The sequence below is a fragment of the Dermacentor variabilis genome, chromosome 7 (assembly GCF_050947875.1).
Source record: "Dermacentor variabilis isolate Ectoservices chromosome 7, ASM5094787v1, whole genome shotgun sequence".
NCBI classification, from domain to species: Eukaryota; Metazoa; Arthropoda; class Arachnida; order Ixodida; family Ixodidae; genus Dermacentor; species Dermacentor variabilis.
Genome location: NC_134574.1, coordinates 115,124,200 through 115,144,051, shown reverse-complemented (window position 1 = coordinate 115,144,051; position 19,852 = coordinate 115,124,200). Strand labels below are relative to the sequence as shown.

Sequence of the window (19,852 nt, the reverse complement as noted above, 5' to 3'; positions counted from 1 at the left end):
CCAAGCACTCAGGCTCGGTCCGGGCTCAACATATACTCAAGCACTCAACTCCTTCCGGACTCAACACTCAAGCTCGGTCCAAGCACACAAGTTCGGTCCGTGCTCACCATATACTCAAGCACTGAACTCGTTCCAGGCTCAACACTCAAGCTCGGTCCGGGCACAACATATACTTAAGCACTACACTCTTTCCGGGCTCAACACTCAAGCTCCGTCCAAGCACTCAGGCTCGCGCCGGGCTCAACATATACTCAAGCACTCAATTCGTTCCGGGCTCAACACTCATGCTTGATCCAAGCACTCAGGCTCGGTCCGGGCTCAACATATACTCAAGCACTCAACTCGTTCCGGACTCAACACTCAAGCTCGGTCCAATCCCTCAAGCTCGGTACGGGCTCAACATATACTCAAGCACTCAAGTCATTCAGGGCTCAACACTCAAGCTCAGTCCAAGCACTCAGGCTCACGGCGGGCTCAACATATACCCAAGCACTCAACTCGTTCCGGGCTCAACACTCAACCTCGGTCCAAGCACTCAAGCTCGGTCGGGGCTCAACATATACTCAAGTACTCAACAGAAAGCTTTCTCGCCAAGTAAAAGGATGGCTGGTACTTGGACATATTCTGCCGTATGTCATACGTATTCGTTTTACTTGATATGCTTTCGGTCCTTCGCAATTCGACACCCGCCGCTGTATCTCGTTGGCTATGATACTGCGCTGTTGTGCATCAAGTCGTGGGTTCCGCCCTGGCCACGGTGTTCGCATTGGACTGCGGGTGGAGTGCAATAAGCCTCGCGTGCTGTGCGTTGAACGCGCCTTAAAAGCCCAGATGGCCGAAAATTGGTCCAGATAGCTCCGCTCGTCCTCCATATAGCCCACTGTGCAGTTTTAGGACATTAAACCCTGCTACACTTTTTTACAGTTTAAGTGAATCGGACGCCACCGAGCCACCATCGCGATATAGCGCCTTGGTGTGACTGTCGGTAACAAAATAAAAAAAATATATGTAATATGAAATCCACCTCTACAAAATACGACTGATTATCATCGGCCATAAAGACAGCGATAAGGATGCTCTTGCGGACTGATGTTTTTGCGGACATCTTGACAATGTAGAATGAAGTTGATTAGGGAGACCGAGGATGCGAGGAAATACATTCGCAAATATTTTCGAGTAGAGCAGAGACGTATCGTCACGTTCTAGAGCGCAGATCTTAAGCGCCCGTCCCTGCAGCGAGCGTCGGCGTCCCTCGTAACCTAGCGAAAAAGCACAACAAAGGAAGAAAGAGCGAACGCAGAGCGTGGATGAAAGACGGCGACAGGGAAGAGAGCGCGAGGAGGAAAGCGGAGGAGGATGGTATGGCGAAAGCGCGAGAAGAAGAGCGTAGTGCCACGCAGTATGTGCTCTGTGATGACGATGGCTACGAGATGGCGCCAGAGTAGCGCGCGTCGTCTGTTCACCGGTGATGTTACCGATACCATATGAGGAAATAAAGCACTGCATCAGCGGAGGTCTGTCTGCGGCGGCCGCGCGTCACCCACGCGCTGCCTCTCGCGATTTACCGATTAGCAAGGCAGTTGCACCACACATCGTTCCGCTTGCCACGTGCCGCACGAGACAGATTGTCCGCGCAAGCCAATATATGGCGAAATAAAAACGTGCATAGAGCTGAGCTTAAATTTCGCATTATGGAGTATCGTAATCGTCGGTGAAATAAAATTTCTTTTCGAATGAATGACAACACTTTTGACTGTAGTAAATGCAATATAGATCCAATCTGAAAACAACAAACAAATAATAACTGCTACGCATAAGCTTCCACGGCAACTATACTGCATCTTGACCGAGGTGTCCATAAGAACACCAAAACGCGGTTTTATTTGTGCTTTAGTCATGTATAAGCTTTCTAGTTGCAATAGAATCTAAAGCTCGATAAATGTGCAGGAATATGGAGGCCTGTGGCGCGTTTGTTTTTAAAGACACGAATGCCCTGTGGTGCTATTATTTGTTATTATATCTTTAGTTGACATCTGCACATGTGAAAGCTTATGTTCCCGCCAGAAAGTACCCGAAAACGCTTATCTATAGTATCCCTCTCTGCTCAGCCGCATCTCCAGGCGAGGCCAGTTGTGACAAAGGGCTTTCTAGCAAATAGTGAATGGGTGGTGCTATCATAGTTGGACTTGCATTCAACGTTTTCTGTGAGCTCAGTTTACAATATCTTTCAGCTAATGTGCACGCGGGGCATAACTTGTATTGACAAGCTACTTTAAATTTTCTTAGAGAGATTTCGTTTGTGCTATTGGCGTCGCTGTACCGTTTATTTGGAAATGATGACCTCCAGGCTGTAATTATTATGTCGTGTAGCAGCAGCAAGAACATTTGTTGTCATAATTAAGTGGATGATTTCAAGGATATCCTTGCGACGTTTAATATTTTGAAGCTGCCTCCCGCACGACAAATAAACAGAAGGATTGTTTTTCATGAACTACGAAGCTGTGACGTTGCCTTGCCACGGCATTCCGGACACCTATATGTGTGACGCTTTCGCAGAGCGGTAGCGTCTAAGACGTGTTCAGGGATGTTTTGCTGTTTCGTCACGACCGATGCGTTACCATTTCAAGCGAAGGGATAAAAAAAGAAAAAAGTTTATAGAGAACCCTCGAACCTTCTTTTTCTGCTAGGTCGAACCTGTCTGTGTGCTGGGTACCAAAATGGCATAGCCGTAGCTGGCTCCGACGACCGTTATCTCCGAGGAGAGTGACATTGCTCTGAGTCGCTGGTTCTTCTTGCTTTTACTTTCACACGGTCCGCATTCCAGTGAAAACATATATATCTCCACAGTTACCATTTCGCACGCGTAGTGGAAATTTTAATTCTGATCTGAAGGCAAAATTATAATTACCTGCGCGGGCTACTATCGGTTATCACTCATTGACCTCAACAGCGCACACCAGACGAACGACTAAGCTCAGGCACTTATCAGACATCACGCAGCCAATCTTTTATACATTTGAATCGAATCAGGAGAGAAAATAAACTGAATAAGTAGGCTGCTTTCTGATAAAAGTTTGTTCTTTCGATTGTGCTAAGTCGAGGCACAAGAGACATGAGGGGGGGGGGTGATGCATTACCATTACGTCATTTGTGACGTGCGCGTGTGCGTGCGCCTTTCGATTTTGTGCAATCGCGGCCGTCAGGGTCACTTTCGGAGTCAGAGGGCGCTGTTTTCCTCTTCGTCTCTTTGCTTGATGTCTGGCGCATACTTAGCATTCGCGTTCTGTTCTAACAAGCGTCGGTTATCTTTGAAATCGGAGATCGAAGGAAAACCCCTCTTTCGCGTGGTGCGATGTGAGGCCCGGCGCAGTGAACTTCATCGCAGATGTCCCATCTAGAGTAAATACTTCGGACTCGCAAAGGTAGTAGGACTTGAGTGCGTCCCTATCCAACTCTCGTGGTAGGACACTGGTGCAGATAGAGAGAGAAAGAAAACAAGCGGAGAGGTGTGCCTCACAGGTTCGCGGGAAACGAGTAATCTCCGTAGTGCGAGAGCACCGCGCATATTGAATTAATAGCTGTTTTGATGGAACTGTCGAGTGATCTACAAACGATTGTAGAAGGCACTTCGAAAATGAAGCCAGTGAAAAATCGACACCTTCCTCTCGGTTTATATAGACCTACGAAATGTCATTGCCTTTTGTCGACTAGTTTAGGAATAACGGAGCGAGATCTGAGCAATGTTTGCATAAGAAAACAAAATAATACGACCACAATATAAGTTTGCTCATGACCACAAAACAGTGGATTCAGTGTTGATTTCTGCGAGCTGAGGGTTGAGCCCAATTTAATTGACTGAAAGCAATGAAAAAAACGAGGAACTGAGTTTATAAAAGCCTCGACATAAAATATCGTGTGGTCGCCTTGTAGGATATACAGGCTTTAGTGTATCTTTTAATTGTATAGCGCCATGCCTCTAGCTGGCGTTCAATAATGTCAAACCTCAAGAAAGCGACATCAGTTGAGTTGTGAATAGCGCTGGCTACGCAAAAAAAAATCAATTTTTTTTCGCAAGAACACCGAAAGTATGAGATAATTACGAAAGAAGCCTGTGCGGAAAAGTCGCAAGAGCAGGAACCTTTGTTTCTCTTTGTGTGTTTTACTTTCGCACAAGTTTTATTGGTGGCCTCAGTTCGAATCCTATTTCGCTCCTTTTAGGAAAGCAGTAAAAAAAGATCACTTGCAAGCAGCGTTGCCACACACGTCCGAACTCCACTCTGATAAGAGCTAAACGATCGTGGTCGGAGACTGATAACATAGCTGCGCCCTCGTCCTCACGTTAAATTCGCGAATGATAATGCAAAATCAGAAGAAACGCGTCTCAGTCTGCAGCGGGCATCTAGGTCTTTTCGCGGGCAACACCACCTCTCCCATCGGCCTCTTCGCTTACTAGGCAGCCTCCTCTTCCGCCTCCCCTAGCCCTCGTTTATTTTTACCTTTAGCGTTGGGGCCATTCGCCTGTATGCCTGCTTTGATCGGCAAGTAACGGCAGTCTCACCTGTACGGCGTTATCGAGGCATTGAATCTTAATCTGCCGTCCACAGGGCGCTGCTGTATTGCTGTTGTAACTGGCAGGCACCACTGTGAGTGACCTCAGACACCGTGTGAAGGTGCGCTTCAGTGGAGACTCATAGAGAGAACCCCCCATTTTGCGCGAGTGGAGAGATCATGAAAAATTGCGCTTTCTGCACGCATTGCGTGTAAAAGATGTGTGCAGATAAGATACGCCCTTAGAAAAAAAGGCGATGACGCGCTCTCAATATAAGTGAAATGTGCTAATGGTAAAACTTGTGTTTGGTCTGTTTGGCGAGCCATAGTGAGGCGAATAGTTCCAAGAGCAACCGCTAGAAGTAAGTGTTTTTCTTATTGTTACTACTTGAAATGAAGCCGGATAAGGCCACTAAATCATCTACATTGCGCTAGCAATAATATGTCTGAGAAACATAAGCACCAACTTGCCCAAGAACAAGTTTTTTTAACAAAGCATCTCAAGAGCAAGAATTGGTGAGTTCATCGAATATATCGTCCTGAACGAGAGAGGGATTACGAGAGACGCTGTTGTAGAGGGGGGCGATGGATTAACATAAGCTTCCTGTGGTTCTCTTCGACATGTGCCCGAAGCTGGTTCATAAGCGTTTTGCACCCTCGCACTCATGCGTAGCCCACCTCTCTTCATTACGACAATGACAATTGAGAGCAGTTTTTTTTATGGCCAAACAGACTGATTTGCAAATGCTTTCATTTCTTGACTACTTTACCCTCAACTTAGAATTCATGGGGTGAGCGCATCACTCGACATTCATGCCCCAAAATGTGAAGTATTGTACCCGTGAACGCTGAAGGGCGTTGCAGATTTTGTAAACCCCACCCATATAGCCTTAATACCTCTGCTCAAACTTCGCCAATAATAATAATAATAATAATAATAATAATAATAATAATAATAATAATAATAATAATAATAATAATAATAATAATAATAATAATAATAATAATAATAAAGGTATGTTGCAGTTACGATTTTTAGTTTTACAATTCACCACCTGCAAGGATACTTGTTCATCGTCGCACTTTCAGAGGCATCTTTTATTGTCTCGGAGTTTGATTTGCAGTGCGAGATCCCCACATCCCTAAGCACCATATTACTTAACAGAAGATATCTTTATTGTGCAACTTGTAGGCTAATACTGAAAATATTTAATTTATTAATGCCTTTTGTGCTCAAAATGCTAAGTCAACAAATTTTCCCTTGGCTTTTGATGTTAAGCACATTGCATTCGCGCAATGGAAACCATTCTTGTGCCAACGTTTCTTATTTTTTGTCAATCTGGACGCAGGCGACTTGCTTGACACGGTGTGCGCCAACTACAAGACTGGATCGGATGCCTGCAAGACTCTGCCGTCCTTGCCGAAGTCAACCAAGACAGGAAGGTCTTCGTCGCTGCTGTCCCCACTGGCGCGAATTGTCACCAGCTTGAACGGATGAACCGGTCATAGTGGCGTGTCGAGGCGCGACGTTCTGAATTGATATGCTTCTGTAGTCAGAGGTGACGCCATGACAGATCACGATTCGTTAAAGTATAGTATAGCGCTTACGGAAATGTTGATAGTGTAGTTCTCTTATATTTGGGTGTGTGTGTATAAAGTGAGAGAAAGAAACATGTCAGGCACGCGACTGAAAACGCGGTTACTGAAGACAACTAAGACTGCAAGAAGGAAGACAGCGTTCCATCAACATAGTACTTTTCTTATTTTTTCGGCCGCACCATTATTTGGAAACAATGTGAAACTTTGTTGCCGAAGTCAATCATATATGCAAAGTCTGCTATCATATATGCAAGGCCTATATACAAACACGACAGCACTAAAAAAAATGTATGAGCTTTTGCACTACCTTTGCTGCAGCAAGATGGCGATCGGCGGGCGAGTTCAAACAAGTTCGTTTAAAGTGAATGTATGCTACACTTTGAAGGTGTTTGTCTAAATATGCTACGTTCGTATGCCGCTGACTTTCAAAAAGTCTTACGTAGTGCGTAATTATGAAAATAAAGATGAAAACAACAGCTATTTCTTTTCAACAACAACAACAAGAATACCATAGAAATAACTTGGGAAAATTTGTCAAAATTTGTCAATCAACTTCGTGACATGTGGGAGAAACATATTGTGGTAGACTGTAAATGAACTGGTGAAAATGTTCGTGGCTTGCCAAATCGAACTATGTGAAAGACAGCAAACGAAAGTGAATTTTGGGAATATACTCTTGTAAGCAAGAAATCTGATTAAGCAGAACAAATTATAATTTCATAGGTGAGTTTATTAAGCTTTGCGATCGTATTGCCGATTCCATTAGTTCATACAATTTTGTTTTGAAAATCTCGCACATGGAGGACTCCCACCTATTCAGTTGAATTACTTAAAGAGCTTGACAATATTTTCACGACAGGCCACCGCGCGGTATGAAATGCCAACAAGGTATAAGATCTGGCTTCGAAGGCAAAGGCTGCCACCACAATTCTGGAATTCACTCCGGTCACTATTCAGGACCTTTTTACTTAGCGTGTGCACTGAAATGAACGAGTTTCGGAACATCCGTGCCAACTACATGCGTCGATTGCAGTGGCGTTCCCGGTGTTAAATTATAAACAAGCTTTCTGTGCGCTTTGTCGGACAAAAGCACTTTTAACGCCAGTTTATATCATGGAAGATTTTGAGGGAAGATATAGGACAGGTTCTAGAGCGATTCCTTCCATTTGGCAAGCCTTGAAAACCGCCGCTCTTCAATTCTAATATGGCAAGTATGCCGTAAGACAAATTTATAGTAAAGTTGATTAGTGATACTTCATCGATGAGATAACTTCACTTTGGTGATTTCTCGCGCAAGTAATTTCTTACTTTGACGCGGAGAGAGAGAGAGAGCAAATGATAAGGAAAGGTAGGGAGGTTAACTAGGACTGAGCCCGGTTGGCTACCCTACACTGGGGAAAGGGAAAAGGGGACGGAGAGATTAAAAGAAGAAGAGAAAGTCCACCGGGGATATCGTTCAGTCACTCAGTCCGGATCATAGTCGCTGACTCAATCCAGTAGCCTTTAAATATCGCAGCAGAGCTTTTAGTGGGAGGAAATCTCGCCTGGTCAGGGAAATTCACGGAAAGATGAAGAAAACGGGCGCAGGCCAAGATGAGGAAATTGTTAAAGATTGGTCGTTTCAGAATCAAGGCTCTCGTCATTGGTCGCAAAGAACGGGGACCGTGTGTCTGCCGAAACATCAAGTTTGCAATAATTTGTTCATCTTAGTCCGCACCAGTTCTCTTTTCTTCAATTTCCTCATTTTGAAGTGGGGTAACTTAATCGGCGGAATTAAGCCACCTGCGAAAAGTACTTTCCGAAATAGACTATACAGTCTAAGAACACAAATGGGGTACGTAAATTCGACTGCACATGTGACCACGATCACTACATTGGCCTCACGCAAACGAGCTAAAGGGATAAAATTAATAAAATTATGGGGTTTTACGTGCCAAAACCACTTTCTGATTACGAGGCACGCCGTAGTGGAGGACTCCGGAAATTTTGTCCACCTGGGGTCCTTTAAAGTGCACCTAAATCTAAGCACACGGGTGTTTTCACATTTCGCCCCGATCGAAATGCGCCCCCCGTGGCCGGGATTCGATCCCGCGACCTCGTGCTCAGCAGCGCAACGCCATAGCCACTGAGCAACCACGGCGGGTCTAAAGGGGATAGATAATGAGAGAGCTTTAGGATATATGGGAGCCTATAGCTACATGTACTCAAAGAAACACAACGCAAACCCTTCATGGGGTATGCGGTTGCGTCTGACCAATGCGTGAAATTTGAGCGCTGTCGTGCTCAAGGAACGCCCACTGCGTCAGGATGTTTAAAAGCTGCGAAACGAAAAAAAGGGCGAAGACGAGAAGGCGACATGCAAGGACGCCGCTTTCGACTAGCCACACCCGTTAAACGACGTGGTTCTCGTCTTGTCCTCTTGCAGGGTAGCAAACCGGACGTTCGTCTGGTTGACTTGCCTTGCATTTCCTTGTGTGTATCTCTCTCTCTCGTCTGATCCTTCGTCTGTTCGCGCTCTTAAACGTTCATTTCGCTTGATTCGCTTGATTTATTCGTTAACACTTCCCTTTTATAGTGTCTAAAATCAGATTGCTAATGGAGAAATGAGCTTAAAGCTAAATAAAGTAAGTAAGGGTTGCATCACTTTATTTCAGCCCATTTATTATTCAATGTTTATTCGTAAATTCTAAAGCGGGTTAAAGTAACGCGAACTGCACAGTTGAACGATTTGAGTGCCACATCTAGTGACCTTACAAGCGGCAAACAGATGACTGCAAGCCTTGTCTTGGAAACCTCTATCACACCGGTAAGCAATTAGCCCTACTGGGCGTTGTTCCAACAGATGCAAACTGTTTGGCGTACAGTAAGGGAGGTAAATTACTTCTGCTGGAACATTAAAGGTGGACGAAAGGGGAGAATCTCATACACACAAAGGTAACACGACTGAAGGAGAGAAACACACAAATTTCACACAACGAAAGCTTTACGTTTGGAGAAAAATTTCACCCCTATGTGAGGATGAAACCCGCAACTATAGCGCCTTTCTAGGACGGTCGCTGTGCCGCTGGCGCTAACAGGAGGGTGGCAGACAGTAGAATAAGAGGGAAACAATCGACAAACTGAAGAACGGTAACTCGAATCAACTTATTTTTACAGAACCTAGGCAGAGGGGGGTGGAGAGGTTTACTTTGTAACTTCATCTTGCCTTCGGGCAGGTGGCGATTTGCTCTGTCATGAAACTTCCAGCGCTTAGTGGGTTTTAGCAGAACTCATTTGCTTACTTAATGTTCCCGTATTTCAGTTTGTCGATTATTTCGCTATCACCATGCTATCTGTCAGCCTCGTTACCGAAATTGGCAGGGCGACTTTTCCGGCTGATCTCGGAAGAAGGACAAATTTTTCTTTGACATGTGAGCTTCATTACAGCCGATCATTTTTTGGGGGATTTTGCAGCTTCTTAAATCTTTATGGCGGATACCAATTTCTCTCATTTACGTGCCCCAAGTATTTAGGCCCCACATCCCGAAGCTCTCTCATTTTCAGAACCTAAGGATAGAGTTGCGATACCTATTCTTTTTGCGCACTTTGTATAACATAATTTAGCTCCAGAACATTTCTGCATGTAGCGTTCTTGCTTTCACTTTATCGTATAAATATTCGGCCACAGTGAGATCATCGTTCTTTACACGCATCAGTCACGACTTGCTTACATTTTGTTTACAAGGAGTCTCAGTCGAAACTTGACTCAGTTATCGTTTGAAAAGAGCACTGGGGCCATATTTTGCAACAATTTTTTTTCATCTACCGTTTTCGTTCATTATCCTCCATCCCGCCCAGTGGACGAAGCCGATGACAATGGAGGCGAGGCTGCATGAAAACCTACGACAAAGGGCCAGAGGGAAAGGAAAATGAAATTAATCTGTTCAGAATATGACCCGCTGGTGCTATTTCTACGCATTTTAATGGACTAATCATGTTCCCTGCCAACCTGTAGTTTTTGTTTGCTTCGTTATTGCTTCATCGCATCTGTACCGAGTAGCAAGTGCAGCATATCTGTGTTACCGGGAAGCCGCTCAATTGTAAAGCACTTTTGAGGACAATGCAGCAGAAGTAAGCAATATTTGCTGCTATATTGCCCAGGTTGTCACATGTCAATGCTGTTTCTGAGTACCAAATCGGCCTAGCGAAATTCTTCCCATTACCAGTGGCAGCGTCAGTTTTCTTATTAATTACTGCATTATCCATCATCATCACGGAAGCACCGAATATCAGCAGTAATACGCATAATGCGTTTGGCGTGCTCACGAAACACGGAGGTCGGAGGCGTCAGTATACAGCGCGATTTAGATTGATGACTGCGAGCTTCAATGTCAATACTCTGGGATATATTACGCTTACGTATATGTATTATTTGGAAATAAAGGTGCCTGTACGGAACCCACTTTCCTGCTCCTTTCTGTTGTCCCCTCAGCCACATATCACGTAGCGGCCGCCTGCCTCCTGCATTTAGCTCAACTGTCAAACCTCGGTGTCTCACCAGTATGCTGCTTGGTCAAGTTGGTATTGCCGCCCGCGCCTTCGTCATGGGTTTCCTTCCTGCACGTGTCATTTTAGCAAAACGATGGATTTGTCACCGCCGTAGTTTGACGTAGTAGCTGTCATATGTACGCTTGTTCAAGTCACAACCACTTGTTTTACAGCGAAGCTTCATATGGCTAGCCGATTCGTTCGTCGGTCTGTTGTCTGTACGCCCAAAACACCTCCGACGCAACCCCATGCTTATGCGCGAAAAAGGAGAGAGAGAGAGAGAGAGAGAGAGAGAGAGAGGCGCGCGATGGGCTGCCCCAATAGTGACGTCGTTGCTCTCCGCCGCAGCGTAGCGCGCGCACAGCCGTTTCTCTCCGGCTCCGAAGGGGGTAGGCCACGCGTCATGCGTAGTGCTGAGGAGCAGCCAGCTTTCGATCAGCAATGCCGCGAGCAGAACTGGGAACGAGCTCGTCTACGCCATGCCGATGCTGCAGCCCGGGCACAAGAAGAGGCTCGTGCAGCCGAGCGCAAGCAGCTATTCCGTACCGAGGATCCGGCAGCCTACCAAGCCGTCGTTTAATGAATCATTGGAATTAGCACAGTGATAAACATCAGCGCCGCATGTTTCAACTTCGCTGGTTAACCATCTGTACGGAGTACTTGGGCGGTGATATCTTTATATAAAAGTATAAGCCTGAATTGGGGGGGGGGGTCGATCATCTTTCGTGCTCAGATAAACCATGTCTTTAGTATTCGAGTACTCACAGAAGCCTAAATTCTCTTGGAGGCTTTCAGGTTAACTTTTCCAGAATAGTTGTCTGATTCAACGTTCATAAAGACCAATTTTCACTTTGTGAATTGGAATGTCTAACTTATGCTTCGTTGAATAACTCATAATGTGTTTTCTGTATTAGGTGACGAAAAACTATACGTGCACGTATCTTTCTCTCAATATATATATATATATATATATATATATATATATATATATATAGATATATATATATATAGTGTCGCTGGCTAACTTGTTTAGGGCTAGATATAGTAAACATCATAGCCAAGTTTGTGGACGGATTGACGGCCGTCGCCGTGGCACAACTGGTAGGGAAACAGGCGTAACGTGGAGATTTCGCATTTCTTCATTATTTTCTGTAATTCAGTTCCCGCCACAGCTAATTTCCCCGATGCTTTCTTTAGCTTCATTGTCTGTAGGCTTTATATGGTATCTATCTATCTATCTATCTATCTATCTATCTATCTATCTATCTATCTATCTATCTATCTATCTATCTATCTATCTATCTATCTATCTATCTATCTATCTATCTATCTATCTATCTATCTATCTATCTATCTATCTATCTATCTATCTATCTATCTATCTATCTATCTATCTATCTTTGTGGAGTGATATCGAGGTCATCATTGTATGTGGCTATCAAAACCATTACCATCGTAGTGTGATTCGGAGTATGGTTTGTGAAGATGGCGTCTACATCCGGCTGCTTTTAGAGAAGCTCCTCACAGATGCAACTGAAAGGCACCTCCCCGCACCGAGTGCAAGGAAGGGGACAGTTCGTGCTTGCCAGCGCATCCTGAAAGCCACTTAGCAACAACGACGGGTTACTCTATAGAGTTCTGAAAGTTTATTTGTGGTTAAGACTTGGAATAATCCACTGATTACTGACGGTGGACCGGAACAGAACACTGTCAATTGCATTATATGCATAACATGTTGTTTTTTACAAATTTCCTTTTGAGATGCACCGCGCTTACAGAGAAAATATCAAAAGTGATCTCTGTGAGCCTGCAATCGCACTCTTGATGAAGGCCGAACCCCATCAGAAACGTCGAAATGATCTCTTTGTTTTAGCTTTTCACCTACACACACACCGAACCCCCAGCAGAACGTCGAAATCATATCTTTGTTTTTGCTTTTCACATACACACACACACATATGGAGTCCCAAAGTTCACGAAAGATTTGTATTTTGCCGCATTTGTGCGTCTCAGTGTTGCCAACAAAAAAAAAGACAGTGTGGCAGCCGACAGTTCCAGGTTATTAAAATTGGAGTGCTACACGAAAGAACAATGCGTTTTTATTGTTGAGCAATATTTTAAATATAATGAAGGTTTGACAGATTTCCCGTTTTGGTGATAAGAGTTGGTCGCCCTGATCATGAGATTTGACGTCGTTGGACATTATTCTAGCGGGTTCTTCGAAGTGTAAAGTTCCTGCCAACAAGCTCGGGATCCCCCATGGCTTGACGGAGGAAATTTAGTGCTTTATCAATGAAATTCAGCCACGCTTATGCGGAACTGTCATGGCACATTTTAACAAAAGAGTGCACATGCGGCTGGAAAGCTGTGGAGGCCATTTACGCGATATGGTATTCCATACATAAACCTATAATGTATAATTTATGAATCAATAAAGAATTAGAAACCTGCATCTTTAATCAAAATTACTTGCGTGAATTTTGTTGTGTGATCACCACTTATCTATGATATGTCGATGAAAACGATCTTCAGGAATGTCGACAGTTGGGCGAGTTGGTTACCGATAATTCTGGCAGCAGTTGACCTGTGCGGTCCTCCTGCTTTTTTGAGTGGTGTTGTTTTGTGCCTCATGCGTTCAGAAGAAAACGACACTGTGGAACATGGAGAGCCATTACGATACCACTACGATACTGCCTTGCTTTTTTCTATTGGCATGTGTCGCTTCTGACGTTGTCTGTGCATATTAATTTTAGGCTGTCTCAACAGAAATGTTACATAGCACATGTTCCTTGGAAGAAGCAAAAGGTAAGTAGAGATTTCACATTTTGAAGAAAGGGAATCACTTTTCGGATGATAAATACAGAAAGTTTGGACTGTGCAGGTTGCTTATGTACTTTGAAAACATTTACTAAATACGTACTTTCTCCCAGATTATGGGCGCTATACAGGCATATGGCATGTAGTTGCTTCTCCTAGTTTCTTCGGTAAGCTATGTGATTCATGACATTTATATTTCGTTGAAATACGGATCATGTTCTGTCTGACGAGCTATACATGTTTAATATGTCTGGGTTTATTGCAGCCTTTCTACAAAGTTGCTTAATCTAGAGTTCCACGGTGTCATATTGCCGTTGCTCCAAACGTTTCGTAGACTTCTAAAACAACGGCACGAGGTACCAGCTTCAAATTCCGTGAATGTAGGGATGCTCTTTATGTAATGTGTTGCGACACTTTCACGTACTTCTTTGGAATTTAATGTTGCAAATAATTACTGAACCCTCGTTTCTTTCCCATTTCTTTATTTCGTCATACGAGGCTCTCAGTTTGTTTCTCCGGTGTCCTCGGAGAGCCAAACAATGCGCCTTGTTCATATTTTGGGAGAATTAGAGGCACGGTATGTGTAATGCGTAGGAAACGTTCCAAAAAGTAGGGTGAAATGCGCCATTTTTAATGGATTACGTAATGGATTATAATGGATTACGTAGGTGGTCCGGAGCGTCATTAGTGTGCTTACCGAGCGACTTAAAGCTTATACCGCTGCCCTGGCATAATTACAATTACAAGCACGGTCAAATTTTGACATATGGACGAACGCTACCTCAAGTTTGTTTGCGATGGTAAAAGTGTGTTGAACAAATCTAGCTTTTGCAGAAAAAAGTTTAATAAATTAAAACAAAAAGGTTTAGGCATGCAAGCATTCGAAAGTGTCAAGCTGCCATTATCAGTTACGTTCTGACATCTTCAGGAGAACCCTGCATTTCAGAAGCTTTCTATTAAGAATGAATGGGCGCAGTTAAAGTGGAATGTGTCCCGAACTTTTTAACTCTTCTGGTTTACTTATAGAAGCATTACGAATAATTATTGAACCCTGTTTTTCTTGTTTCTTTTTATGCGTGATACATATATTTGGCTGGCCTGGTTTCCTCAGTGAACTAAACAAATCAGCTTCTTCATCTTTGGTGACAGTAAGGATGAGGTACTGGGTGATGTTTAGACAAAGTTCAAAGTGGATGGTTAATGGAGGCTCTGGCATTAAATTACACATGTAAGTGCTCTAGAGTTATGAGTGTGTTTACCGAAAGGGGCAGAATTTAACCAGTTGCACTGACAGAGCTACAAATGCCACCGAGGCTAAATTTAGTAAAAATGAATGGAATACTATGAAAGTCTCTGTGCGAAATGAGTTGAATGAAGCACAGCTCTTGTTAAAAATTCCTTAATCAAGTTTTTACAACGTGTGATATGGCCGCTATCGGCTACACTTCTCATGCACCAAATTTTCTTTCCTGCGAGCTGGACCACACAGAAGACCTTCTCTAGTTGGGAATCCGCAACACGTTCGAAGAAATTCTTGAAGCACAAGAGTTTTCTCAGTTTGTCACTCTCCGGTACCCCAGCGCGCCGAGCCATACTTGGCATACTGGGGCGTAACCGCACGGTCGTCGGTCCCGACACCGTGAAGCTTCCCAACGACGTAAGATTCAAGATTTCCGTACACCGGATGCCACGCAATATGCATCCGACCTACAATGAAGGACAAAGACGAGCCAGGGGTAAAGCTCTACTCGCCAGTGCCCGCTTGGACAAGGATCGAACATGCTTTGTACGCTCAAGAAGAAGCCTTCTCCTCAGTGGTCATCGACTGCGATTGCAAAGTCCTTAGCTGCGCTACCATCAGCACTTCTAGTTCCAGCGTTGCAGGGCAGGTTGCGATTGCTCTTGCATTGACGGACGGTGTACATGATACGATTTATTCAGACTCCAAGGCCGCTATCAGGGCCTTTCATATAGGAATGGTGGCTCCCCAGGCCCTACGTATCATCCAAAATGCTAGAGACCTCAGACATCACACACTGGCCTGGTTCCCTGCGCACGTTCGAACCATTGAGGGTACCTCGCTCAACCAGAACGAGGAGGCGCACTCGGCTGCACGAGGTGTGACTAACCGTGCACCGGATAACGCATCCTCTCCTGGGCGACCTGAGCCTTTCTGCTCGCACAACGAGATCTGCAAGCATGATTATCTATCAAGAAGACTCCTGCCTTTGCCGAACTCCTCGCTGTGCAGGGCACAGGCAGTCACTCTCAGACTTCTGCAAACAAGCACTTACCCGAGCCCTACGGCCCTGCACACAATGTACCCCGAACAGTTCCCAAGTTAATGCTGGGAACCCTGTGTGGTGGTTAGGCGGACTTTGAGCATGTCCTGTGGGGCTGCACCTCCGCCGGTCCTCCTTTTACCCAAGAGGAAATGATGAAGCTTATTAAGGCCCAGGACCAGACCTCTCAAATCCTGGCAGTCCAGAGGGCCCGCGAGAGGGCCGTCAGGTTTGACCTGATGTTCCCCGAGTGGGCCTAGCCAGGTGACGTTGAGTTTACTCGCGTCTATTGTGGACCGAATAAAGTTGTTTCATTTACTCACTCACTCGCTGCGAACTTGACGAGTTGGAACTCGCCCAGCTCGCAGAAAAAAAAAGAGTTCGGTGAATTTGCGTGGTTGTTTCGGCCCTCGAAAAACATAGGTGACATACTAACGTCATCCAAAATCGACACTACTGACCCGACCGATTGCAGCCGCTGCAATAAACCACGTTGCAAAGTCTGCCCTCATATAACACCTAAATTGACTGCCACCAGCGCAGTCAGACAATTCATGTTCATAATTAAAGGCAGTTTCAACTGGGATTCATGTAACGTATTGTACTTGCTTAAGTGCGGTACTTGATACATGCAATACATAGGCCAGACTGAAACGCCTTTCAGGATCCGTTTTAACAATCACAGATCGTATGCCAAATCCCAACCAAACGTACCACTCTCGAAAGATGTTAACGCGCCGAGCCACTCATTTAACTAACCCAAAGTAACAATACTCGAATCTGGATTCTGCACCAGCCATGGCCGCGAACTTCGCGAATCTTACCTTATTAATAAATTTACCACTGTCTCGCCTGGCATAAATGAAAACAAAAGAAACCTAACCAGTCTAAGTTTAGATTGAGCACAACTATACACTCACCATTGTAGGATTTGGAGTGGGGCTTGTAGGACGATCGGAGGAACTTGGGGCGACAGGACTAGGCGAGCAGGATTTATTAACATTTTTTTACATTTGAACATGGGATATATTTACACAATCTAGCGTGACTCTCAAATGGAGCCCGCAAGACGAAGCATACATCAAACGAGCACACAGCTCACGAGTACAATGAGGAGCACAAAGCACGACGACGAGCACACTCTAGCAGCCGACAATCGCTGCTTATAAGCCCTCCATTCGACGTCATCGTTCGACGTCATCGCAGACTACACGCCTACAGTGCCGCACAGGTTTCAGTGCTCTCTCGAGGGCAGACGACCTTTGCAGTGCAGTCGTCGGGGTATCCATTGTCCTGTGTCCCCATAGTCAGCTGGTCACGCCCGACCCCAGCCGGCGCCGCTAAATTCTATAGCTGCCTTTTTCCTGTAGTCACCACGTGTGTCAGCAGACTGTGACGAATCCTGGGGCCCCCGTACCGCAAAGCACCCTTTTGCCAGGGCGGCTCCCCCTGCCGCAGAGAGACCATGACGACCCGGCAAATTAACCAACAATGCACGGGGCGCCAAACGCGGCCAGCCTTGCTGTCGTGAATGATCCTCCAAACGCGGCGCATGGTCGGTTAGCGTTGTCGTCCTCGCTCGTTCTCTGAAGGGCGCCGCTACCGCAGGTCGGTCGAAGCACGTGCAGCGGGCTGAAATAGCCGGCACGTTGCCACCCCCGCCAGCCATTCCTAACACCGTACAGTGTAATACATACATGGGGCGCTATAATGTAAAACTATTCCAAACTTTGCTATTCCAATTCTGCAATCAGCCCACCGCGATTGGTCAAAAACTTTTTTGAACCACCCCCATTTCACCTGTCTGTCACGCGTCGTCACGAAAACCGCGATAGCTCTCCATCTAATATGACGTGTACACATTGATTATGCATAATTTCCTTTCCTGCGTATATTACGTCGGGGCCTGAGTACTGAACTTTGAACAAGCCACCTATATATATATATATATATATATATATATATATATATATATATATATATATATATATATATATATATATATATATAGAGAGAGAGAGAGAGAGAGAGAGAGAGAGTTCGGTATATTGTTGCTGCCCCCCCCCCCTCACTCGCTCGAGAAATACTTGGCACACCACTGGGCAATTGTGCTCGTGTGGCTCATTGCCTGTGCCTGTACGATGTACTTACTGGACCTACATGGCATGTTGAAGCTTTGTTGCGTGCCAGAATTTCTTTTTTCGTGTCCGCGTTAGTCGGACTTTCGTAGAGGCAGAACATCGTTCAAGAAGTCAATGCAACGCTGAACCTTGCTAGCGCCGTCAGTGTGTGGCCCTTCGTGCAAAAGTGCCAATTTTGTTTTAGTTGCCCCATGTTAACCTTATGCCGAGATAAACGAGATGAAATGAAAAGGACACACGAAAGCGAATCGACCGTGACAGGGCGGCACGATGCATTTGGCAGCGTGCCATCGTCGACATCTTAGGTCTTGCGTGGGGAGCCAAGAGTGGTTACCGTCGCTTTCAGAAACTACCGAGCAATGAGAATGAAAAAAAAAGCCACAGCCTAGTGCTGTCCATTGTATCGCGCTTGATCAAAGACAAGAGGCTGTTAACGCAGTGGCAACGATGAATGTAGTGATTTATCGCTGGACAAGGACGAAATACCGTTGCGGCTTTGACTGAGGGCGCCAATGTTCTTGTGTTAACACCCTGTCATAACAATCATACTACCCCACCAACTAGTCCCCTCCCACCCCTTCCACTGTTTTTCTTTTGGAAGCAGAAACAAAAATGGCAGAACCCATCGCATATGCTTGTCAAAGTATGCGAAAATACGCGGTCTGTAGAAATCAACATGGGTTCACAAACGGACTCAGAAATACTTCCGAAGTACACACTGCCGACGTCGTTTGGTGATGGCGGCATGAACTATCGTCGAACTCTGGTAGACAGCGTAAAAGTATTGGCGGCGGCACGGTCATGACGGTGCAACGACGATCGAACGATGACGATTGAGATGATGACGTTTCCATTGCCACGGAAGCAACCTCACGACAACGGAATCACGACATCATGCGACGAAGACGGCGGCTGCACGGTGGCCACGGACTGACGACAGCATGATGACAATGGCACGACAACTTCTGCGCGCACCTGCGCCTTCTAAGCTCGGTCATTCCACCCGGAGTCCAGAAACTCCTCCAACCATTAGCCCTAGAATAGTGCCGATCCCATGCCCTGCGGGTGCTGGTCGCGAGCAGGCCAGACGACGAGGCGCATATCGACAAAAAAAAAAAAAAAGACGCGCTGCCAACGTGCTCCGCAACCGTCGGCCCAGGCGGTGGAGAATCGCTACGCAGTGCAACCACTGACAACTGCATCCGAACCTTCAGACGTCACAAGGTTGTCGCGCGACAGCACTATAGAAACCGTTCGGCTGCGAACGCGCGCTCTGACGCTCGGATGAGCTAAAGCACGCGCCTTCTCGTGGGCGGCTCAAGTGCGCGTGCCGAGCACCACCAGCGTGCATGAAAGAGCGAAGAAAGCCATTCGCTTCAAGAACTTTTGTTCTGCTGAAGTAAAAGAGACAAAGCCAAAATAGTTTCCATCACGCCACGTCCGACACTCAAGCCTGCAGTATTGAGCAATATTTTAGGACACCTCTGAATTTTTCATGTGCGGTGAACCAAGGGTTGAAATGTGGGCTTCTGCGGGAGTTTTAGCCAGTCCGATAAAAGGTTGCAAGCGGACAGAAGGAGGTGCGTCATGCAGCAGTTTCTACCTGTCGGCAAATGAAAAGCTTGCTTTCTGCTTCTGCACAGCTGTAAACCACCTAGAGGGAAGACCTTTCTTAATCCACAAGATCTTGGGAGCATGGTCTCGCATTTGAGACCTGCAGGAAGTCACAGAAGAGTTCCTGCGATTTCTAAAGGCAGCCAGCCTGAGATACTCCTCTGTCTGTGACACATCGCTGATAATTTTAATAACGTCGACGACTGACGTGGGCTTCCACTTTTGACTTTGATTTCTTATCTTAATAACTTCCGCTCCTTTCCCTTTCCCACAGTGCAGGGTATCCAAAGAGGTTCTGTCCTGGTTAACTCCCTGGCATTCATT

The 19,852-nt window shown here is 45.5% G+C and overlaps 1 protein-coding gene across 1 annotated transcript in view; it reads left to right on the top strand.

Annotated features, from left to right (window-relative positions):
- LOC142587801 (uncharacterized) overlaps positions 1 to 6,896 on the top strand; it is a 40,552-nt gene extending 33,656 nt beyond the window's left edge. Inside the window, exon 6 of the mRNA XM_075699071.1 lies at positions 5,898 to 6,896. Coding sequence (XP_075555186.1) covers positions 5,898 to 6,046 — 149 coding nt within the window. The 3' untranslated portion in view covers positions 6,047 to 6,896. The remainder of the gene's footprint in view (positions 1 to 5,897) is intronic.
- The last annotated feature ends 12,956 nt before the right edge of the window (positions 6,897 to 19,852 follow it).